At 40.6% G+C, this 26,005-nt stretch overlaps 1 protein-coding gene across 2 annotated transcripts in view; it reads left to right on the top strand.

Annotated features, from left to right (window-relative positions):
* Window positions 1–17,302: 17,302 nt before the first annotated feature.
* The window catches only part of ADAM19 (ADAM metallopeptidase domain 19), an 80,358-nt gene continuing 71,655 nt past the window's right edge, over window positions 17,303–26,005 (top strand). The window contains exons 1-3 of one of the 2 annotated variants that reach the window (XM_036096236.2): window positions 17,303–17,465; window positions 20,142–20,227; window positions 24,509–24,579. In XM_036096236.2, coding sequence (XP_035952129.1) covers window positions 17,399–17,465; window positions 20,142–20,227; window positions 24,509–24,579 — 224 coding nt within the window. In that variant the 5' untranslated portion in view covers window positions 17,303–17,398. The remainder of the gene's footprint in view (window positions 17,466–20,141; window positions 20,228–24,508; window positions 24,580–26,005) is intronic. The other variant, XM_036096237.2, reaches the window with a different exon arrangement.

The following is a 26,005-nucleotide window of genomic DNA, read 5'->3' as shown; positions in this document are numbered from 1 at the left end:
TTCAATTCTTTGCAGGCTGCCAAAATGAGAGCCTCAGTTGTTTGTTTTTTAAGATTTATTTATTTATTTTAGACAGAGAGAGAGTGGGGTGAGGGGAAGGGGAGAGGGAGGGAGAATCTCAAGCAGACTCCCCACTGAGTATGAAGCCTGAAGCAGGGCTCCATCCCACAACCCTGAGATCATGACCTGAGCCAAAATCAAGAGTTGGATGCTTAACCAACTGAACCACCCAGGCTGCCTGAGAGCCTCAGTTTTCTGCTGACTGTTGGCTTGAGGCCAACCTCAACCTCCTTGCCACATGCCATTTTTCATGGAGTAGCTCAGAGAGAGACTCCTCTCTAGTTGGGTGTTACAATTTTAAGTAACATAATCATGTATATGTAATCACATACATCCTGTCACCTTTGCTATATTTTATGAGTTAGAGGCAACTCACAGGTCCCACCCACACTCATGAGGAAGGGATCACACAAGAACCGAAGCACCAGTGTGGGAATCATAGGGGCTGCCCTAGACTCTGCCTCAGTGAGTTTCCCAAACTTTCTTGATACATGGCACCTATAATGTCTCAGTAACTTTTTTTCATGGTACCTCTAGCCCAAAAAATATACCTAACATTTTTTTTTTAATTAAGCAGTTAGATCCAAACAATTTAGTAAATATTTATATCCTAACAATTTAGTAATCATTTGAAAGAAAAAAATAATATTTTATTTTTAAGCAATCACAATATTTGATAATGGATTTATACTCCTGTTGGGCACTGTAGGGCTTATCGGGCCTTGAATCATACTGAACACCATTTCACACCTCCTGATTTCAAGGGGTATTTACTTTTATCACAGCAACTTCAAAAAACCCAGCTTTGCCAAAATATGATGTCACTGAGGAGAATGTAGTACGATTTAATATTGAAACTGTGAACTACTCCAAGTTAATAGTTTGTGTGATATCCAACAGATGTCACTGTGCTTCTCTCAAAAATGTAAAATATCTCACAGCACCCTGTGAATTCACTATGGCTTCCAAGGGTGACTTGGTACATAGTTTGGGAACCACAGCCATATGGAAAAATTTCCTTGACCTTTACTTTATACCCTAAACAAAATCAATTTCCAATAGATTGCAGATCTAAAGGTAAAATGAAAACTGTAAAGCTTTTAGAGGAAAAACATTTTTCTGATCCTGGAGTAGTGCACAATCTCTTGAATAGGATTCAAAAAGTACTAGACATTAAAAAGTGATAAATTCGACAATATTAAGAATTTCTTTTCATCAAAAGTGAGTAAAAAGGCACCTTATAAAGTGAAAGAAGGTATTTGCATACATGTATATGACCAATGGCTTGTAGCCAGGATGTTTAAAGAAACCAATAAGAAAAAGACTACTCAGGGGGCGCTTGGGTGGCTAAGTTGTTGGGCGTCTGCCTTCGGCTCAGGTCATGATCCCAGGGTCCTGGGATCGAGTCCCACATCGGGCTCCCTGCTCCGCGGGAAGCCTGCTTCTCCCTCTCCCACTCCCCCTGCTTGTGTTCCCTCTCTCGCTGTGTCTCTCTCTGTCAAATAAATAAATAAAATCTTTAAGAAAAAAGAAAAAGACTACTCAGTAGAAAAATGGGAAATAGACTTGAACAGACTTTTCAGAAAAGAGGATAGCCAATGACCAATAATTGTATGAAGAAGTTTTCAACCTCAGTAATCATCAGGAAATGAAAATTGAAACCACACCTCGATACCAACACACCCACCAGATGGCTAAAAATTTTTAAAAGTCTCATCAAGGATATGAAGAAATCAGAACTCTTACAAAGTTGGTGGGGGTGTGAACAGGTGCAATCATTTTGTTAAACTATGTAGCACTATCTATCTGCTAAAGTGGATCATATATGATGACCCAGCATGGTCAGTCCCAGATATATACCCTAAAGAAATGCAGATATATCTTAACCAAAATATGTTGACAACAGCACTGTTTGTAACAGTCTTAGTCTGGAAACCACCCAAATGTCCAAAAATAGCAGAAAAGATAAATAACTTGTGGTATATTCCAATAATGGACTACTATACAGAATAAGCAACTTATAACTACATAAACAATATAGTGGAATCTCACAAACATAGTGTTAAGTAAAAGAAGTCAGGACATCCCAACCTTCCTCCTCCCCCCACTCCCCACAATGTAAACCACATACTGTGTGATTTCATTTATATAAAGTACAAAAAGAGTAAAATTAATCTATACTGTTAGAAGTTAAGCTAATAGTTCTCCTTGGTGGGAAGGGCATCTGTGAGTAGAAAGAGGCAAAAGAGGGCTTCAGGAGTGCGGGACATGTCTTCTTTCTTCATCTGGGTAGCAGTCACATGGCTGTGTTTAGGTTGTGAAAGCAGTTGAGCAGTATACTTACTACACGTTCACTCAATACATGCATGTATGTCGTACATCAATACAAAATTGAAAAAATGCTGCAACGAACATCCTTATAGCTGCATTTTTGCAGATATACCTGTTTCTTTTTTCTTCTCTTTGACTAAATTCCTAGAAGTGGGATTTCTAAATCCAAATGGTTTGAACATTTTTACAACTTACAATATATCTTGCCAACTTGTCAGGGACTGCTTTTATTTATCTCTGTCTCCCTGTGCCTAGCATCATGCCACTGACTAGTTGACATTTGAATAGGTCATCAGATGAATAAATGAGGGCCTTCTGTCAATTCCTTGAACAAATCAGGTTTTTTCAAGCCTAAGAGCAGGTCCTGTTTGCTTTGCCCAGAAATCTCGTCCCCCTGTTCTTCACACTGCTGACTCCCACCTTTAAAAATACTCAACTGAGATCCTTCCCCAACCATGCTGTCTAAAGTACTCCTCCTCTTAGTCTCTGTCTTAGCTTCTCTTGTTTACAAATCCCAATGCAAAATTATTATATTTGATTTATTTGTGTAGTTGTTTGCTTATTACTATCCTCCCACTGGACTCTAAGTACCACAAAGGTAGGAATGACATATGTCTTGTCCACTATTTTTTTTTTTTAAAGATTTTATTTATTTATTTGACAGAGAGAGACACAGTGAGGGAGGGAACACAAGCAGGGGGAGTTGGAGAGGGAGAAGCAGCCTTCCCGCCGAGCAGGGAGCCCAATGCGGGGCTCGATTCCAGGACCCTGGGATCATGACCTGAGCCGAAGGCAGGCGCTTAACGACTGAGCCACCCAGGTGCCCCATGTCTTGTCCATTATTTTAACCCCAGCACCTACCTAGCACAGTGCCTAGGAAGGAGAAAGCCTTTATGTTAATGAGACATTTTCAGCCACAAGGGTGGCTCAGATGGACTCAGATAGACTTAAACAAAAAAAAATTTTTTTGGCTCATGTAATTGAGAAATTCAAGGGATAGGTTTACTTCAGACATGACTGGATCCACAGGTTCAAATAATATTATTAGGCCCTTGTCTCTTTCTATTTCTTGCCACTATTTGACTTCATTTTTAGACAGGTTCTTTCCTGACAAAGTAGCAAAAGAACTACCCACACAGCCCCTAGCTTACATTGCTAACCATCTCAGAAGAAAAGGAAGCAACTTTCTGATAGGGCTGCCAAGAGTCTTAGGAAGGATGCTCATTGTGCCAGCTCAGGGCCATATACCCATTACTGAGCCCAGCACAGTGGGTATGGGGATGGAGTTCTACAGCCAGGTCTTGGTTCCTTGATTGTCTCTGAGTGGGTGGATGGGTGGGAGAGGAGGCTTTACCCCATCCAAACCATAAGCGCAGATGTGCACAGGTGCAAGACCACCTGGGGCTGATTACTTGCCTAACTCCCAGTCCAACTTACCGCTTGAGCTGCAGGGACTCAGCTCTCTCACTGGGCATATGCAGCCATTAACCTAAACCAGGCAGCTGAGACCTACAAGTAATTGAACTATTTTCCAGCTATGTGGGGCCAGCTAAAATTAAGTGCTTCCCTGAACCTTGATTGCCATTTTTATTCAGGCAGTATATTGGCATTCCCTGAATGCCTTCACCCTTTGCAATTTATTTGGGATTTAGGTGGCGGCGGTCTGCCCTTTGTAACAAATACAGGGATAGAGTTCATATGTAACATTTTCCTCCTTCCCAGTCCTTATCCTAAACTAAGTCTGTTTATACAGTTCTCTTGATCTGTTTAAATCTCATGCCCCCACCCTTCTGTTTTATTCACCTCCTTCACCTGCTTCAATCAGATCAACCTAAAGTTGACTGAGCTAAGTGACAAATAGGAATCTCCTCATTGGTATGCAGAGGTACATCAGATACATAAACTCACTGGCAACCTTAGTATTCATTGCCTTGCAGACTCATCACTTTAGACTACCAATTTGGCTCCTTTTTCAGGGTTTGTCCATGACCTTGAGGAAATCAATTCCCTCTTTCTGGACCTTGGTAACCCTAGCTATAAAATTAAATAATTACCCCATCTGCTGAATAAGATGGTTTCTAAAGTGTTCCCTCAGATCTCTGATCCCAGAATTACCTTTCTCCCCTCCTTAGCAATCTGGTGATGAGAAGGTTACCATTAAGTGTGAGGTGGCTGTGGGACCAGCCACATGATTTGTGGATTCCCATACAAAATGCCCAAAAATTATTAAGAATTTCAAGACAGCAATAGCAAAGCATTAAGCCAAGTATGGGGCCCTTCTGAGAGTTGGGTCCTGTGCAACTGCCTGGGTTGCTCTTCTGTGAAGCCAGGCACGGATGCCTGAATTAATTAGATAGGATTAACCAGCTATGCTGATGCCCCTCCCCAAAATTCTGCATTATATCTACACTGTCTTTTGCAGCGATAGCAAAATCAAATATCTATAAAGTAAATGAGTGATGTGGGCTGGGGGTGGTGGTGACTGTGACAAAATGGAGAACAAATGTTCTCCCTAAAAGAAGCAGCTAATATGGTCTGCCAATTTTCACCATGGGAGAATTTAGGCTTACTATTGTCCAATCTTTTAATGTTTCAAAAGAAACCAGGATCAGGATTAAAAAAACAAAACAAAACAAAACAAAACAAAAACAACTCTTGAGTTTTTTTTAATGAGAAAAATTATCTAACATTTGGCAATGAGGCAAAAGGATAATTGCAATTCCTTTTAACGGCATCCAAGAGTAGTGGTTCTCAAAATGTGCTTTCCAATCGAAAGCATCAGCATCACCTGAGAACAAATCATTAGCATATATATGCTTATATATAAGTGATATGAACAAAAGCAATGATACAAGGGACAGAAGGGAGGAATTGAGATTATTTTGTTGTTATAAGGTACTCACAATACCCTTGATGTGATATAGTGTTATTTGAAAGTGGACTTGTATTAGCTGTAAATGTATATTGCAAACTCTAGAACAACCACTAAAAAAGGTTTTAAAAAAGGAAGTATAATCAATATGCTGAGAGAAAATGGAGTCATATAAGATGTTCAAAAACCCCACAAAAAGCAGAAAAAGAGTGGAAGACAAAAATAAGAACAAAGAACAAGGACAACAAATAGAAAACAGTAATAAATATGATAGATATTAATCCAACTATATCAATATGCTCTTGGAATATCAATAGTCCAAATGAACCAATTAAAAAAAGAGAGATTGTCAGAGTGAATAAAAAAAGACTCAATTATATGTTGTATACAAGAAACCCACTTTAAATATAAAGACATGTACTCATTAAAAGTTAATGGATGCAAAAAAATACACCATGCCAACACTATTCAAATGAAAATAAGAGCATCTATGTTAAGTTCAGAGGGAGAGGATATCAAAGCAAGGAAAGTTATTAGGGATAAAGTAGAGCATTACATAATGATAAAGGGGTCAATATTCCAAGAAGACATAACAATCCTTAATGTATTTGTGCCTAACAATAGAGCATCAAAGTATGTGAGGAAAAAATTAATAGAATTTCAAAGAGAAATAGACGAACCACTATCATAGTTGGAGACTTCAACACCCCTCTATCACAAATGGACAGAGTGAGCAGGCAGAAAATCAGTAAGGACATAGTTGGACTCAACAACACCATCAATCAACTAGATATAATTGACGTCCATAGACTAGTTTATCCAACAATAGCAGAATACATATTTTCCTCAAGATCACATAGAACATTCTTCACTACAGACCACATTCAGAGCCATAAACCACACCTTAACAAATTACAAAGAATAGAGATCGTACTATGTCAATGCTCAGACCACAGTGAAATTAAACTAGAAAGCAATAACAAAAGGATAAATGGAAAATTTCAAAATACATGAAGATTAAACAGTACACTTCTAAATAACAGATGGGTCAAAGAAGAAATCTCAAGAAAAATTTAAAACTATTTTGGGTTAAATGAAAATGAAAAACAGCTCATCAAATTTGTGAGATACAGTGAATATAGTGATTAAAGGGAAATTTATTGAATGTGTATATTAGAGGGAAGAAAAATCAAAAGTTAATAATTTAAGCTTCCATCTTATGAAACTAGAAAAAGAAGAGTAAATTAAATCCAGAGTAAGCTGAAGAAAATAAATAATAAAAATTAGAGCAGAAATCAATGAAATTGAAAACAAGAAATCGATATAGAAAGTCAATTAAACCAAAAGCTGGTTCTTTGAAAAGATCAATAAATCAATAAGCCTCTAGCCAGGTTAACTATGAAAAGAAGACAGGAGACACAGATTACTAATATCAGAAATGAAAGAGGGGACATCAGTACAGATCCTATGGACATTAAAAAGATAATAAAGGAATACTATGAACAACTCTATATCCACGCATTTGATAACCTAGATGAAATGGGCTAGTTCCTTGAAAGACCAAATTTGCCAAAATTGACACAAGAACAAATAGACAAAATGAATAGGCCTATATCCATTAAAGAAATTGAATCAATAATTAATAACCTTCCAAAACAGAAAGCACCAGACTCGTGGATTCACTGGTAAATTCTACTAAACATTAAAGGATGAAATTATACCAATTCTCTACAATCTGTTTCAGAAGATAGAAGCAGAAGGAACACTTCCTAACTCATTATATGAGGCCAGCATTACCCTTATGCCAAAACCAGGTAAAGACATTACAAGAAAAGAAAACTACAAATTAAAATCTCTCGTGAACATTGATGTAAAAATTCTCAAAAAAATATTAGCAGATTGAACCCAACAACGTACAAAGAGAATTATATACAACGATCAAGTAGGGTTTGTCTCAAGTATTCAAGACTGGTTCAACACTCAAAAATCTATTATTATAATCTGTCACATCAACAGGCTAAAAAAGAAAAATCACATGATCATATCAATAGATACAGAAAAAGCATTTGACAAAATCCAACATCCATTCATGATAAAAACCCTCAGTAAACTAGGAGTAGAAGGGAATTTCCTTAACTTGATAAAGACTATCTACAAAAAACCTACAGCTAACATACTTAATGGTGAGAAACTTGAACCTTTTCCAATAAGATGAGGTACAAGGCAAGGATGCAATATCATACTGGAAGTTTTAGCTAATGCAATAAGAAAATAAAATAAAAGATGTACAGATTGGGGAAGAAAAAATGAAGTTATTTTCATTTGCAGAGAATATAACCATCTATGTAAAAAATCTGAAAGGTAGACCAAAAAAAAAAAAAAAAAAGCTCCTGGAACTAATAGGTAGTTTTTGCAAGGTTGCAAAATATACAAGGTTAATATACAAAAGTCAATCACTTTCCTATATACTAGCAATGACCAAGTGGAATTTGAAATTTAAACTGCAACATCATTTATATTAGCACCCCCTAAAATGAAATACTTAGGCATAAATTTAACAAAATATGTACAAGATCTATATAAGGAAAACTATAAATTTTGATGAATGCAATCAAAGAACTAAATAAATGGAGAGATATTCCATGCTCATGGATAGAAAATTCATTATTGTCAAGATATCAGTTCTCCCAACTTAATCTATAGATTCAAAGCAATCCTTATCAAAATCTCAGCAATATTGAAGGAGAACAAAGTTGGACACTTCTCAACTTCAAGACTTACTATAAAGCTACACTAATCAAGACAGTGTGGTATTGGCAAAAGAATAGACAAGTAGACCAATGGAACAGAATAAAGTTCCCAGAAATAGACCCACATAAATGTAATCGACTGATTTTTGACAAAGGAGCAAAGATTTTTCCTTTCCACAAGTGACACTGGAACAACTGGACAACCGCATACAAAAAAAAAAAAAAAAGGGAATTTAGACAAAAGCCTTACATTCTTCACAAAAATTAGCTAAAAATGGATCGCAGACTATGTAAATGCAAAACTATAAAACTCCTGGAGGGAAATATAGGAGAAAACCTAGATGACCTTGGGTATGCAGTGACTTTTTAGGTATAAGACCAAAGTCACAATCCATGAAAAAAGATAATTGGTAAGCTGCACCTCATTAAAATGAAAAACTTCTGTTCTGTGAAAGACAATGTCATTAGAATGGAAAGATAAGCCACAGACAATATTTGCAAAAGACATTTGGTAAAGGACTATTATCCAAAACAGGGGTGCCTGAGTGGCTCAGTCGGTTAAGCGTCTGCCTTCCGCTCAGGTCATGATCTCGGAATCCTGGGATCGAGCCTCATGTCAGGCTCCCTGCTCAGTGGGGAGTTTGCTTCTCCATCTCCCCCTGCCTCTCCCTCTGCTTCTCCCCCTGCTCATGTGCTCTCTCTCTCAGATAAATAAAATCTTTTTTAAAAAACAAAGTATACAAAGAACACTTAAAATCAACAATAAGAAAACAAACAGCTTTATTAAAAAATGGGCCAAATTTTTAACAGATACCTCACCAAAGAAGATATATACATGAAAAATAAATAAATACATGAAATACATACATACATACATAAATACATGAAAATACTTTTGACATCATATTTTGTTAGGAAATTACAAATTAAAATGAGATACCACTACACACATATTAGAATAGCTAAAATCCAAAACACTGACAACACCAAATGTTGACAATGGTGTGGAGCAACAGGAACTCTCATTCATTACTAATAAGAATACAAAATGGTACCGCCACTTTGAAAGACAGTTTGACAGTTTCTTACAAAACTAAACATACTCTTCTATTTTTTATTAATTTTTATTTTTAAAACTAAACATAGTTTTAACAATCTATGCTAACTATCTAACAATCATGCTCCTGGAAATGAATTGCAAACTATGTCCACACAAAAATCTGCCCATGGTATATATAGCAGATTTATTCATAATTGCCCAAACTGGGAAGCAACCAAGATGTCCTTCAGATAAATAAACTCTGGTACATCAAAACAATGGAATATTATTCAGTGATAAAAAGAAAGGAGCTATCAAGCTATGAAAAGACATGGAGGAACCTTAACTGGATAGTGCCAAGTGAAAGAAGCTAATCTAAAAAGGCCACATATCATTTGATTCCAACTATTTGACACTCCAAAAAAGGCAAAACTAGAGAGACAGTAAAAAGATCAGTGATGGGCAGTTTGGGGTTTGGGGAGAGAGATGAATAGGCAGATCACAAAGGATTTTTAAGGCAGCAAAACTACTCTGTGATATTTATAATGGTGGATACATGTCATTACACATTTGCCAAAACCCGTAAAGTATAAAACACCAAAAGTGAACCCTAATGTAGACTATGTACTTTGGGTGGATAATGATGTGTCAGTGTAGGCTCATTACATCAATCATAAAAATGTACTACTCTGGTGGGGGATGTCAATAGTGACATAGGTTGTGCAAGTGTGGGGAAGGGGAGTATAGTGAATTCTTTATACTTTGTGTTCAATTTTGTTGTGAACCTAAGACTTCTCTAAAAAATAAAGTTTGTTAATTTGAAAAATATATTTCCTTTAGGGTCCTGTGGTAGCAAACAAATATCAAAACCCCTCTCCTGGCTATTCTGCCAGCTGTGGAGATACCACCCCACTGTGCTTCTGAGAATGGCCTGAATTCAGCCCAATTTCCAGAGTGACAAGGAGGAGATGAGAAAAAATTTTGAAGCTGGGGTGCCCTGTGAACTGGGGCATGGTAGATCCCACAGACACCTCAGGCAACTTCACCTCTTCAAGCCTCAGTGTGCTTTAATAATACCAGAGTAACATAGTGGTTACAGACCCTAATGGGTTCAGTGGCTCTGAAGTTCCTCATATTTCAGTTTGAATTTGGGCTTTGTCTCCAACCTAGCAAGTGCATGAGCATGCTTCCATTGCCACCCACCTCTAGCTTCAAAGTAGGAATATCAGTAGTACCTGTGGTGGAGGGTTGTCCTAGGATAAAATGTGATGATGCACTCGGCACATGGCACATTGTAAGCATTGTGCAATCAATTATAACTATTATTATTAGGTGGACATATTACATTGCCAAAGTTTGACCCTTTCTGACCTACAAAATCAACAATTCCATATGGCTTGACCTTATATCTTTTATGGGACTATTATGGGCACTAAATGAGAAAATATAGGCACTGGGCTTGCTACCATTTGAGGTGCTCAATACATGATCATGATTATTATTATTTTTATCCACAATCCCAGGGACGGTACCTGTTGTTGAGAAATCAAAGAACCCAAGACATACATCAAGAAACTTGATCATGCTCTGTAACTGTCATTTCATTTACTTGTCAGTTCCTACTCCCATCTCTCTTTTCCCTCACCTTCCCCTACCCTAATTATTATAGTGGAGACCTTGTCTTAGAAATCTTTGTATTTGTAGATTCTAAAAAATGCTAGGCACATAATAAGATCTTTGTATTTGTAGATTCTAAAAAATGCTAGGCACATAATAAGCGCTCAAGAAATGCTGTCGAATGAGTGATTCCAAGAGTTTTATGGGTTTCCCCAGGGGTTGGGGGGATTTGCTTCTCTTGTGGATTACTGGGGCTAAAAAAGGAACTAAAGACTAAAATCTGGAACATAACCAAGGGACTCAAGTAAAAGACCTCTTTAGGCTTTAATTCCTTCTGTCAGAATGGATCCAATAATCCTAACCTTGCTCCATCATAGAGTATTTGAATTGCAAGAATGTTGCTGGGAAAATACACATCTATTAGAATGGCTAAAATTGAAAGAACTGATGATACCAAGTTCTGACGAGGATGCAGAACATCTGGGACTCTCATATGTTGCTGGTGGAAATGCAAAACTGTACAACCACTTTGAAAAATATACTTTTTGTAGTTTCTTGTGAAGTGAAACATATATTTAATGACAAGACCTAGCAGGTTAACTCCTAATTATTTACCCTAGAGAAATGAAAACTTATGTTCACATCAAACTTGAATATTTATAGTGACTTTATTCATAATTGTCAAAAACTGGAAACACCCAATGTCCTTAAACTGGTGAATGGATAAAATAACTGGTACATTCACACAATGGAATACTACTGAATAATAAAAAGATGGGAACTCCTGATACATGCAACAACATGGATGAATCTTAAATACATTTTACTGAATGAAAGAAGCCAGACTCAAGCTAAATTCTGAATAGTTTCATTTATATGATGTTCTGGAAAAGGCAATGCTATAGGGACATAAAACAAATCAGTAATTGCTAGTGATTGTGAGTGACAGGAAACTGGAGGGAAGTTTTTGGAGTGATCCTTATTGTGGAAGTGGTGATTTGATTGTATGTATTTGTCAAAACTCATAGTTGTGTACACTAAAAAAATAGAGAATGTTAACGTATGTAAATTAGACTCAAATAAACCAGACTTTTAAAAAAGAGCTAGTTTCTGGGAAAATGGTTTACAAAGCAAAATTATCACTGGGTTAACATTATTACCATAGTAAGGGCCAATGGAGACAATTCTCCTAAGAGCAACTTGGAAGTGTGCTGAGCCAGAATGAAATAATAATCATTAATTATTTAATTTATGATTTATTTAATTAAACATTTATTGTGCCTTCCAAATACTGGGGGGATGAGAGAAGAATCAGGTGCACCTCCTATTCACAAAGGGCTCACAATGTAGTGGGAGTGGGGTAAGGAAAACAAAATTACAGTATAACATGATCATTATCTTTGATAATAATTAAAGAACCAGTATATAATTAGACTCTTCACACATTACACAATTAAAAGGACAAACTAAGCATTAGGAATACACTCCTTACCCCTGCACTTAATAGCAGTAGAATGAGGATAATAAAAGCTAGCATTTATTGACTGCTTACTTTGTGAGAGATGTTATTCTAAGCACCCATTTAAGCCTCACAAAAACCCTATGAACTAGGAGCCATCATAGAAAAGTTTATTTACCCATGGTCACTCAACTGTAAAGGATCACAAAGAGATTTAAACCCTGTTATGATGGTCACCTCCTAACCATGACAGTATACTGTAGCTAGAGAGGAACACTGACCTGGGTTACCTAAACTCCCCAAATTTGGAACTGGTTGTTCTAACTCTACCTCAGTTTCCTTAATATCAGAGGAGAGACTCAAGCATGCAAAACTCTCTGTGTAAGACACCAGGGCAAACCATTATTCCTCTTGTGATCCTTTCCTGTGCTTGCTATTTACCCACCCACCCCTATTACAAAAGTAATAGGTAATTATTATAAAATATGGAAGAAGCAAAACAAACAAACAAACAAAACCCAAGAAACCAAATTAAACGAAAAAATCTTCATCCATCCATAGTCTCACAACCCAGAGGTAAATATTGCTAGCATTTTGGCACATTTCCTTCTAGTATTTAAAAAAAATATCTTTTATTTATATAGCTGAGATCATACTTAAATGTAATTTTGGACCCTGCTTTTTTTCACTTAACATCAGAGCATGAACTCTTCATAAACATTATTTTAAATGGATATATAATAATCCATCATATAGATATTCTACAATTTATTAACTGTTCCTTCACAGTTGGATATTTAGGTTGTTTCCAATATTATAAATAACACCACTATTAACATTCTGGTCCATAAATCTTGTAGGTTATTTTTTTAGGATAGTTTCCCAGAAATGTAATTACTAGGTTAAATGTCAAGAATATTTTAAAGATTACAGTGAGATGTAGTATTCTTTAAAAACAACAAACACATTCTTTACAAACAAATGGAAAGGCTTCTATGGGGTCAAAAGTTGTATGTTTGTTTCTGTGTATAAGTATGGAGGGGGGTGGATGAGAGACAGATCTGGGAACTTTCTCAGTACTTGGTCAGTGCAGTAACCACGTGACTTTTTCTCTTGTGAGCTACTTCCCAATTTTTAGGAGCACATGCTGATTAAATATTGATCACTGAGTGCCACCAAATGGAAGCAAATTTCATGTATGGAGTTTGTATGCCTTTTGCAAGTATATTGTCCATAGAATCGGTGAGGCTTGGCACCTGTGTTTTTCACCAGGCAGAGCATTTTCACTGCCATTATCTCAACAGCTTCTCATAGCTCCTGGGTGAAATGGGTTGGGATAGCCATTACCATTGGTAGGTCATTGGTTAGAAACTCAGGCCCAGAAAGAAGTGAATTACCCAAAGTCACAGAGCTAGTTGGAGAGAGCTGGGACTAGAATTCTAGTCTCGTGGTTCTAAGGCAAAAGCCCCTGTTATGGAGTGAATTATGTCTTCCCCCAACCTGCACCCCCCATCCATATGTTGAAGCCCTAACCTGCAATGTGACTATATTGAGAGACAGGGCCTATAAGGAGGTAAAAAAGATTAAATGAAGTCATAGGATGGGGCCCTGATCTGGCAGGATTAGTGTCCTTATAAGAAGAGGAAGACCAGAGCTCTTTCTCTCTCTCTGCACACACACAGAGAAAAGGCCACAGGAGGACACAGCAGAAGGTGGCTGTCTACAAGCCAGGAAGAGAGGTCTCACCAGAAATCAACCCTGCCAACACCTTGATCTTGGACTTCCAGCCTCCAGAACTGTGAGAAAATAAATTTCTGTTGTTTAAGCACCCAGTCTGTGGTATTCCGTTAATGGCAGCCCTAGAAGACTAATACAGATTTCGGCACCAAGAAGTTGGTGGGGTGGTTGTGGGGCGGGGGGTGTTGTTGCTGTAACAAATGCCTAAAAATGTGGAGGTGTCTTTGGAACTGGGTAATAGGCAGAGGCTGGATAAGCTTTGGGGTGCATGCTAGAAAAAACACCTAGGTTGCCTTAAAGGGACTGTTGGTAGAAATTGACTGTTAAAGATAGTTCTAGTGAGGGCTGAGGAAGAAAAGAGAAGAACTGTTAAAGAAAGCACCTATTATTTTAGAGAAGACTCATATCATCATGGACAGAATGTTGGTAGAACTGTGAACGTTAAAGGTGATTCTGGTGAGGCCTCAGAACATGGAAATGCAGAAGATGGAAATGGAAATTGGCAGAAAGGTGATCCTAATCGTGAAGTGGCAAAGAACTTGGCTGAATCGTGTTGTAGTGTTTTGTTGTAGTCACGTGAAGCCGGCCCCTTCTAGTTGCAAGTGATGAACTTTGATATTTAGCTAAAGAGATTTCTAAGCAAAGTTTTGAAGGTGTGGCCTGGTTTTTCCTTGTGGTTTATAATAAAACATGAGAGGAGAGAGATAAATGGAAGGGACTGCTAAGCAAAAAGGAACCAGAGTTTGAAGATTTGGAAAATTCTCAGCCCACCCATGTGGCAAAAAAACCAAGAATGCATGTTTTAGGGAGAACACCAAGGGTGTGCCTGGCCAAGCACTCTATAAGGAGGTCACCCATGCAGTTCATCAGACATCTCAGCAGAAACCAGGAATAGAGATGGGATTTATACCAGCAAGAGACACAACCAGTTTGGACCAAAGGGAACAGAGAAGGGACAAAATAAGGAAGGCTATTGGAGTTCTGGGATTCTACAGGACAGGACAGCTGAGCTATTTGGCTGTGAATATGCTTTATCTTTCAAGAGAAGGGAAGAATGACCCTGAAGGTGATTCAGAGATCATCAGGACTGCCATTCCCACTATATGCCTAGGGCACTCAGCCCAGAGGGCAAGGCTATTTCCTTCTCAGGTTCAGAGGGTAGAGAGTTGGGCCATCCCTGCCTTGTGCTTCAGATGCAGGGCTGCAGCAAAAAGCCACAGGTGTGGGACTGCTGCCCAGAGTCGAGGAGGTAGGGCCACTGCCTAGGACAGTGGGGATGACACCACTGCACACGTGGGCCCGGACAGCATAACATTCAGCTACAGGATTATTCTAGAGCTTTAAGATTTGGTGGAGTTTGCCTTGCTAGGTTTTGGATTTGTCTGGGACCTGTCACCCCTTTCCTCTTTCTGATTTCTCCCTCTTGGTATGGGAATGTCTATCCTATACGGTATTTTGAAAGCACATAAGTTGTCTGGTGTCCAGGTGGAGAGGAATTCTGTCTCAGGATAAATCATACTTGGAGTTTCATCCATATCTGATTTAGGTGATATTTAGATGGGACTTTGGACTTGGAATTGATGCTAAAATGGGTTAAGACTTTTGGGGGTGTTGGGATAGTGTGAATGTATTTTCTGTACAATGAGCACATGAATTTTGGGGGGGTGGGGGTCAAAGGAAAATGTTATGGACTGTGTCTCCCTCAAATTCACATGTTGGAGCCCTAACCCCCAGGGTGGCTGTTTTTGGAGATGGGGCCTATACAAAGGTAATAAAGATTAAATGACATCATAAGCGTGGGGCTCTGACCTGATGGAATTAGTGTCCTTATAAGGAGGGGAAAAGAGAAGAGCTTGCTATCTCCATACAAGCACAGAAGATGCCACGTGAGGACTCAGTGGGAAGGTGGACGACTGCATGCCAGGAAGAGAGGGCTTACCAGAAAACCACCAGGCTAACACCTTGATCTTGCACTTCTGGCCTCCAGAACTGTGAAAAAACAAGTTTCATTGTTTAAGCCACCCAGTCTGCAGTATTTTGTTATGGCAGCTCAAGCAGACTAATACAGCCTCTAAATACACCAATGGCAAGACCATATCTTTTATTTATCCCATGGGTGCCCAGTGGTTTTGACAGACCCACCTACCTACTCATCATTTTCAGGAGTGTCTTGTCCTTCCCAATACACAGTATTTTGTTGAGTTGTGCAAACCTGGGTTTGAAGAAAGAGGCTCAGCGAAAGGAACAGATAACAAGAGGTCTGAGGCTTGGTTTCTAGAACCAGGCTTTGCCAAAACTTGCTAAGGGATCTTAGGCAAGCCACTTCTCTCTGATGATTATCATTATCCGTCTGTAAAATAAAAGTGTGCTGCATCAGACTCTGGAGTTAGACAGATGTGGGCTTGAATCCAGACTCTGACATTAGTTGCGTGACCTTGCACAAATTACTTAGCCCCTCAGGTTTGGTTTTCTCATCTCCAAAACAGGATAACCCCAGGGATTACTGGGCTAATTAATAGATGATGTATCCAGAGTCCCCGGCACATTTTAAAGGACAATAAAGGTGGTTCTTTTCCTAGATTAATTAATTAATTAATTAACTTAATTTATGCAAAGCACCGAGCACAGTTTCTGGCACTTAGAAAGGGCTGTATCTGTCTTAGTTACCTTTTTTTTTTTTTTTTATTCTAGCAGATAGTAAGTCCTCAGTAAGTAAGGTCCTTATGATTATTTTCAGGCCTCATATCCCTTCATTTCCCTCCAAAGCCCTAAATCCTAGCTATACCTAATTCTGTTTTTCCCCCAATACAGCCCGTGGGCTTTCCTGCCCTAGTGTATTTGTCTACTCCGTTTTCTCTGTCTGGTGCTCCATTTCTCTTCCTCTCTCAGAGCTCAGATGTCTTCTCCCCTGGGAACCCTCTCTCCACTACCCTCCTCCTCCCAGTCAGAGGAATGGCTCCTTGATTTGTGTCCTGCTAAGAAAACAACTCCATATAGCACTTAGTTTTTTGTGCCTGGTGGTTCGGTTAACTCTTTCAGAGCCTGCTTCCACGCGTAGCGGCCTCGGGGGCACGGTGCTGGGTGAGTAGCCTCTGGGTGTCACCCAAGACGTCTAGCATAGTGCGGGACAGAGGAAACGGGCCCCTGTGCAGAGAGGGGTCCAGTTTAACTCCTAGAAGCCCGAGCCCCCGACCCTCCCCAGGCCGCGCCCACCGTGAAGCCGGCCCCTCCGTGGGCTCGGACTCTCCCTCCGCTGCTCCCCATCACCTGAGCCGACCCGGCTCCCAGGGGTCCCCCCGGGCTCCTTCCCGGCCGTCCCTCCCGCCCCGCCTCCCCTCCGGGCGGGCGCGTCCCCTCCTCCACCCCGCGGCGGAGCCCTGCGGAGCTGAGGGCGGAGCGTCGCTGCCGATGGCTGGGAGCGGGGTTGGGAGGCGCTGGGCGAGCAGTGGGTTCCAGACGCGCCGCCGCCTGGCCGGGGGGCTGGCATGGCCGCGTGCTTGTGAACGCGGAGCGCGCGAGGGGCGGCTGCCACCATGCCCGGGGGCGTGGGCGCCGTCCGGCTCTGCCTGCTGGCGCTCGCCCTGCCGGGGTGGACCAGAAGTAAGTGGCTGGGCGCGTGGGGGGGGTGGGGGGGAGGCTGGGGGAGGATGGAGGCGGGTGGGCTGGGTGGCCCGAGGACCTGGGAGTCGCCCCCTGCAACTCCGCGGGGCTGCTTCCCCGAGGTCCCCCAGCCTGGGAGCCCGGGCTTTGTTCCCACGTTGTGCGCCCCGGGAGGTGGTGGGGGTCCGGGAGACCCAGAGCAGGCGGAAAACAGCCGGTCCCCTCCCTGGCTTGCCTCCCTCGCCCTCGTTCTCTTTTTCCACTGTTTTTCTGCTTTTGGCTTCTCTTCCCGCTGCTTTCCTAGTCTCTCCTCTTCTCTCCAGTCTTTGTGTGTGTGTTCCTATAAATATATATTGATAAAATTGGAACCATACCATATGTACAGTTTTGTGCCTTGCATTCTCCACTTCACATTATGAGCCCACATCGTTACATTCTCCAAAAACATGCTTTTAATGGCTGTAGATTACATCAAGAAATCGCAGAAGTGTAATTTTCAAAAAGTTAAAAACATGACTCATACAAATATAGGATGAATGGGTAGCAGAGATTCCTTCAATTCATTAATGAGGCGGTGAGTAGAATGGTAAAGCTGGTTCAAAGCATGAGAGGAACGGATGGTACAAGCATCAGAGAAAATGTTGAAGTCGTGCACTGGGACAGATACAAAAGTGGTCAATGCCCCCATAGGGTCAACCAACCTTAATTCTTAGTTCTCTCTCTACCATACCGAAGTTGTTTGCATCTCTACCAGACAAAAATCTACAGTTAACATGTAACTTCACACAGTATGTTTTTTTTAATTTGTTGTAAATTAAAAAAGTCAAACCAAGGTGCATTCCCCTAGAAAAATGTGGTGATCTATGGGAGGGCCTGTTAAACAACGCTCCAGTGTGACATTGAAAGGGCATCCTGCTTGCTTTTTGCCTCATTTGCAAGTTTTGAACAATTTTTCTTAAGATGTACTCTGTTTCTCTCTTATTTAGCCTTGCTTTCAGTATTTTTTTTTTTTTTGCAATCATAAAGATAATTTCATTCCTTTAAACATTCCATTAAATATCATATAATTCCTGTTTGTTGCAAAGAATCTAGACTTATCAGAGCCACCAGAGCAGGGATATGCCTCTCTGGTCCCCCCAGGAATATCAAGTACCTAGCATAGTACTTGGTAGATAGTTAAGCATTCAGAAAACACATTATGAATAAATGAATGCATTGCTTCTGATTTTTACCAGTACTATGAAACTAATGCTTGTCTAGTGAGATTATTTTTCAGATATATTTTGATTGAGAATACATTATATCAGTAATCTGAAAGGAACATCAATCACTCATAATCCTGCCACTCTACCAGCACAACTGTAGCCAGCTTTCATACCACTCATTGTATTCTATGTGATCGATGTGGTTGGTTTACAAAGAATAGATTCTGGAGTCCTCACCCCCACCCCAGGAGCCCTGTGGATTTGGCCCCTTCCTGTGGAGACCAATTTATCTAGGTCTTGGGGAAATACCACTTTATTAAGGTTATCTGCAAAAAGTGTTTGAGGTCGGTGGTACCTAGAACAAGGAAAGACTTGTTGCAGCTCACCTTTCTTGGAAAATAGAAATCCTGCTGCGTATCTTGTCTTGAGGATGAAGGGGAACCGAGGGGTGATAGTGATTTGGAAAGTAGGAAGTGATCTACAAACGTAAACTTGCCACTAGGAAGCTCAGGGTAATGTGATGATGCTTTGTGGATGTAGGAGCAGTTTCATGGTGACTCTCCCCAGTACTGCTGTGAGATAGGCAGGCCGGTATCATTGTCTTCATATTACAGATGAGCAAACTGAAGCTCAGGGGGAAAAACCCATGGGCCTGACTTCCAGAACATACCCAGAATCTGACCACTTCATTCCTCTCTACTGAGCTCATTTTAGTCTGAGCCACCATCATCTCTCACCAGGTCTCCAGCCTTGCCTTCTTGCTTCTATTCTTATGCCCACCCCCTCCCCCATTATACCCCCCATCTCCACCCAGCAGGCAGAATAATCTTTTAAAAACCAACTACAGACCATATTGCTCTGTGTCTAAACCCTCCAGTGCCTTCCAAGTCTATTTATAATAAAATCCAGACACTTGCCATGGCCTCTGTGATCTCAGACCCATGTCTCCTACCACCTTCCCTGCTCATTTACTAGATTCTAGCCACGTCTACCTTCTGCTTATTCCTTAAATGGGCCAAGTCACCTTCTGCTCAGGCAGGATCACTGCATTTGCTGGTCTTTCTCCCTGGGGCACTCTTCCCCCAGATCTTTTAATGGCTGCCTTCTTCCGGTCTCTCAGGTCTCAAATGCCATCTTTGCTAAACATCCTGTCTAAAATAGACACCTCCTCTTCAGTGTCTCTTTATTCTATGACCCTATTAGACCATTTGAGAATATTTGTGTATTGTGCATCTCCCACCTCTAGAAGGTAAACTGTGAGGACTACAGAGACCTTGTTATCCCTGTTTACCACTATATGGCCAAAAACTAGCAGAGTGCCTGACCTATAGTAAGTGCCAAGAGCCTGGCCTCCCAGCAGGTGTTCTTCTAATGACCCAATAAGGGGTTTTTTCCCATTGGCGGTGCATGCCTAGCTTAGCTAGGGTGCAGAGTTCTGGAATTCCAATGGTTGTGCATCCTGTATTGGCAGGAGGAAATGGGGAAGGCAGCGCCCAGCTACAGCATGAACGAATAATACCTCAGTGGAAGACTGCAGAAAGCCCCACAAAAGAAAAGGTAAGACACAAAATATTTCATTTTCAGAGCCAGGAGCTGACAAGTCCATTCTGTGAGATGTGGGGCCACCTTCTCAACTTTCCTGGAAGCGTCATTGCTGTTAGTTCTGTTTCTGGCCTACTCTATCCTCTCTGTGCATTGGTTTTGAAAATCCCAGACGGGACTTTCCTTCATTGTGTGACAAACTTCTAGAACACTTCCAAATGCTATTAGTTGAGGAAATGAAAATTATTAATGCTGACACAAGCTAAGTGCAAATATGTGTCACAAAAATCACCAGCTCTCAAATGGAATTGATTAAATATTGTCACTGTTATTTTTGCTCTATATAATACATGCTTTACTTTATTGACGAGATAATGTACTTGGAGAGAAAAATAATAATTCAAGCTATTTTTAAGAGACAAGGGAGGAATCTACTACTCGGGGATATATCTTAAAATGCAATAGGCTCTTTGGGCCATGACACCAGCAAAATGCACAGGCTTTATCAAGGGGATTGGGAATAAGACAGAAAACATTATCCTGTTCTGCAAAGAGGACCTGGACATCCAGGGTATTCTTTGTGGTTCTGGTCTTTACATTTCAAGTGAGACATGAAAGAGCTAGAAAGGAAGACAGTTGCTGTGTGCCAGTAACCAGCTATGGGACCTTCTACTTTCTGAACTTCAGATTCCTCATTTATAAAATAGGGCTTCGAAGGGATAGGAATAGAGAGGGCTGGGGAGAAGCGATAGTTAATAAGGTCCTTTGGGGCTCAAAGGGTCTATGATTTATTGGGCAGCATATAAAAAAGCAAGATTATAGTAGAAGAGAATGGAGAGAGAGCTTTGTCAGGGAAGATTTCAGACTTTGTGGAAAGGTAAATGGAGAGGAGAAATGCCTGGAATCCTTGAAGTTACGGCTAGGGTAATACACACATGTCCAAAATGCTTCAATTTGAATTTATTAAGGGAACTTCCAGTAACAAATTTGGGAGAAATGAAAGTAAGTAACATTTTATCCTAAAGACAATAAATGCATGAACCTCATTTCATCAAAAAGTAGGAAAGGCTGAAAATAGCTTCAGGAAAAATCTGGACAGATTGATGGATGCCTTCCTAGAGAAGGTTATTTTTAAAAATTAGGATCTTGGATAGTCCAACATATCTATTATTGCTCGAGGAATGGCTCCGATACTTTCTGTAGAGGTTCTTTGTTCCTTACAGATGTGGGATGCCCGGCATCCTCAGGAAGGCCCTGAGAAGCAAAGTGGAGCTCCAGATCCTGTCTCTATTCCTAGCCATTGTCTGCCCAGAATCTGGGTCATTGTATTTTGTAGGAAGAGTCAGCACAGTGCCTGGTGCCATAAGTATTTGTTGAATGAACGAATGAATGAATGTCAGAGACAGAGTAGAAGGTAGGTTTCAGTCAGGCCTCTTATTCTCATTTATGTAATTAATTCATTCATCAAAGATTAATTGAACAGTCACTGAATAATAAGTATTGTACTAGATCTTAAGGGGGGCAGTGCACATATATAGGACAGATTTCTGATACCCTGTGAAGCTGAAGATCTATTTAATCTACCCTTAAAGGGAAAGGAATTTTAACCTTTCCCTGTGGGAAGGATAACCAGTAGGTCGACTCCCTCCACCTCCTAGGAGAGGTGATGTTGCCCCTTCCTAGCACAGAGTGGGGTTGCAAGGGAAAAGTCAACAGGGAAGATGCATAGATCCTGATAGAGCCATTTCATTGTTTTGCTTGAAGTGTCCCTTGGAAACAAGTGACAACATATTTTAAATATCAGTGTCTGAGCGTCTTCCACACCAGAAAGAAATATTTTTGGATTACCCACTTGTAAATATTTGTACTCAGGTTGCAGCTTGTGTCTCTTTGGAGGAGAGGTGACAGTGCTTTGATTTGTGTCAACTTTCCCTTTTTGTGTGGACTGTCACGTGGACATCTACTCCTTGAATAAGGGAATTGCTACAGCTCTGTTGCTGTGTACTTTTCCTCAGATGCCCACTTGGGACTATGTCCCTGATGCTTAATGTCACTGGACAGGGTCCTTGTTCTGGAATATCCCAGGGTAAAGTGGCAAAGGATCAGCAACCAGAATAGGTGTTATCAGAGCTGAATCAGGGCATCAGAAACAGAGATGTGGATCCCTTAGTGAAAGTTATTGGGCAAACAACCACCTAACTTCCTCTCCCCATGGTTTTGAAATGTCCCTTTTTAAGAGAAGTCAATAGGATGAATTAGTACAAAAATAGCAAAGGACAGGGTTGCCCAAGCTTCCTGGATCAGAATGCAATACTGAGCTCATCGGAGCCCTTGGTGGCCTGAATAGCTCAGGGATGCCCAGTGCCTAGGACCCTAAAGGGAAGTGCAGTTTGGGGCAGATAAAAAGCGGAGTGTGCTTAGAAGAGGAAGGCCCCTACAACCAGACGTGGCAAAGCAGTGGGCCCACTTTCTCTGATGCTGAAACTAAGCTTTGGGGTCAACTTCAGGAGTTTATCAGTTCCTTGGTCCCAAGTTAGAGAACATGTATTTAGAGATCCTGTTTTTAATATGCTTAAATATGTAAATATCTCATTTCAAATAAATAACTTTTCCCTTCGAAATAAGTTCAACCACCTTAAGTTGAATTGTTGAAGCATGGAAGTTTATTATGACTTGAATTTTTTTTTCCTTCTTTTTTTAAAATTAAAAAAATTTTTTTTAATTTTTATTTTTTTTATTATATTCAGTTAGCCAGCATATGGTACATGAGGAGTCCACTTACTCACTCTTCTAGCACAGTGCTCTGACCTTGATCAGGTTTTTGTTGTAGTGTTCAACGATTCATTAGTTGCATAATTTTCCACAATAATAAGGTAAAAAGAGATGGAAATCCCTTTCTATTTTAAAATATAAAAGCAATTCTAAAAACATGGAAAGATGCACAAAGAAAATAAAATCAACCATGGTCCTACTGCTGAGAGGTCACTATGGTGACTTTTTGATTTATTTCTTTCTACAAAAGTATATTTAAATAAAATATACAGTGTTGTTTTGAGCCTTCGTGTGCTTAATAATTATCATGTATACTTTCTTGATAGTTTAAAAATTATTTAAAGTCATCATTTTTAATGACTATTGAGTGTTTTGTCATATGATTGATCATCATTTATTTATTCTTCTATTTTTAGACATTCAAGTTATATTTCATTAGTCATTATTATAAGTAATGAGCATCCCTGTGTATAAACCTTTGCCTGTGTTTCTCTTTGTTCTCTTCAGGTAGAGTTTTGTGTTAGAGTCAGACGGTCTAAACATTTAAAAACTCTTGGTCCATCTGTCAAATTATTTTCCACTGAGTTGGTATCTATTTAAATTCTTACTGGTAGGGTCTGAGAGTGCCTATTTTTCAGTATGCTCATTGTGATTTATGGGTTTTAAAAAATCTCTGTCACTGTGATTTTTTTTTTAAAGGTATCTAAAAAATTTTGCTTTTTGGTGGAGAGCAGTTACCAGTGATGCTGAACATGTTTTTCATGCTTATTGGCCATTTGTATGATAACTTAAATGATCTCTTCTGGGTATCCTGCTCATTTGGCCATCTGTAAGTTTTTCTCTTGTGTTTTTAAAATGTACCTTCTTTTGGACCTACAAAACTTCAGTTGGAGTTTCTCCTAGTTGTCTCCTCTGAAATGGTTGGGGGAGTATCCAAACTGAGAGACAAAATGAAATAAAATACGAACTCACTCGGAAGAGGGTTCTCCTGGTATTTTCGATAATAGACAGCAAGTATCAGCGGTTTTCTCTGTGCCAGGCTCTGTGACATTATTTACATATACTATGTCGCTTAATTGCTACAAGATTCCCATAAGGCTGACTGTTACTATCTGTTTTACAAATAAGGAAACTGAGTTGTAGGGAGCTTCAGTAACGTGCCCAGGTTCACACAACTGCAGTGTGAGAGCTAGCCCTTGAATCCAGATCTGACTGCACAGAAAATTTACTGTCGAAGATCGTGTTGTCGAGTGTTTGCCTTGACCAGACCTGCATGGAAGCACTTACATCACATTTCAGCTTGGAGTTTCTTTCCTTTGTGTGTGAGGAGGAGGCAGGTGGGGGAGGGGAACAGGGTCCTTTGGGGGCTGAAGTCATTTCATGTTTGGGCTGGAAATGCAATTGACCCTTTCTCATTCACTTCCTGTGGATCAATGTCAGAGCACTGTGCTAGATCCTGTGCCTGTTCCTGGGAGCCTTGTCCCCTGCTTTTAGGAACTGACATTCTTTTGTTGTTGCTTCTAGCATCCACTCAAAGCTGAGCTCAGGGTAACGGCCGAGGGGCAAGAATTCATCTTGGACCTGGAGAAGAATGAGTAAGTGGACTCCTCATTTATCCATAATGAAACAATTCACTTCCATGTCAACGCCGGATGCAGGTGCCACTGTTTTGGAAGGCAGTTTGTGAAATCACCAAGCGCTCAATCTGGTTCCTTTGTGGGGAGTGTCTTGCAAAGACAGCATATCCCCAATCTCTTGACTTGCTGTGAAATTACTGGACCGTTTAATGTCTTCCTTGAATTTCCTCTGGCTGTATTTCCGGGGCCTCCTAGAGTTCACTGCAGGCACACAGGGGTGTGTGTGTGTGTGTGTGTGTGTGTGTGTGTATGTGACGAAGGGCGGGATGGAATGGAGGACTTCGGCAGCTGACTTACTAGCTCCAGCACAGCGCATGGCAGGAAGTGAAGGAGATTAGAGGAAAACAGCAGAAAGCAGAGAGAGAGGCAGGGCGGAGTGTTGTGGGATTTGGTGCCTCAAACGCAGGCTGCTCCATGTGTTCTGGGTTAGCTAAGTCTGAGATTCTGCCAGTAAGGGCATGGTCAGCAGTCTCCTGGCTTCATCAGGCTGATTCCTCCATCTTCCTGATCTCATTCATCTCGGGTGGCTGCCTGGCTCAGGAATATTTCCACATTGATTTGCCATTAAGCGCATTTGTATCTTGATTCATTTTATTGAGCAGGTGAATAGACATAAGCATGGCTGCTCGTCGGCCATTCCCAATCTGCTTGGCTGCCCGAGCGTTCTCCTTACTTGGCTGGGGGATGCTGAGGCCTCTGGTATTTTCCCACTAACTAGTTCTGCCTCACAGACCTCGCAGATAAGGCTGCATGGCTCAGAGAACTGCCTGCCTCCTCTTGGCAGCCTCTGGAGTCCCCTGGAAGCAGATGAGTAATCAGATGCATCACTGCCAAGAAAGGGATGGATAGAGACCTTCCCATATCCAGAAGGATGGGAATGGCTGCTAAGCTCGGGTAGAAAGCAAGAACATAAATTATTCCAAATTTGGGCTTTTGGATACTTGCAAAGGAGGGTGAGTAGTGTTGGAAGTGTGGCAAAAGCATGCCTTAAGCAGCGTGTACAGCAATGGGCTTCATCCACATCTTTCCTCGGCCTCCAGTCTATGGTGGCCTCCAGGAAGCTGGGAAGTTGGGCATCTCAATCATTTTTGCTACTTTCCTCCTAACAGTGAAACCACCCCAAGAATGGCTTCCTTTTGTCCCATTTGCCTGGAACAGAATTGGCTGACTATGGCCCCAGAAGGTGTCGACTCTGCCTGTTTGGGATTTCTCCTTGTGTTGTCTTCCTCTGGTCCTGCAGGAAATGCCTTTGGAGGGTCTCTTCTTGTCGGTCTCTCAGGAACCTGCTTCCATTTCTCGTGGCTCCAGCCCTCCAGCTCCAGGCCACCTGAGCCTAATCCATCCTATTCGGCCTCAAGTGGACCGTTTGACCCTTCAGCTTCCT

The sequence above is a fragment of the Halichoerus grypus genome, chromosome 2 (assembly GCF_964656455.1).
Source record: "Halichoerus grypus chromosome 2, mHalGry1.hap1.1, whole genome shotgun sequence".
Classification (NCBI taxonomy): domain Eukaryota; kingdom Metazoa; phylum Chordata; class Mammalia; order Carnivora; family Phocidae; genus Halichoerus; species Halichoerus grypus.
This window is presented reverse-complemented; position numbering and strand designations above follow the sequence as displayed.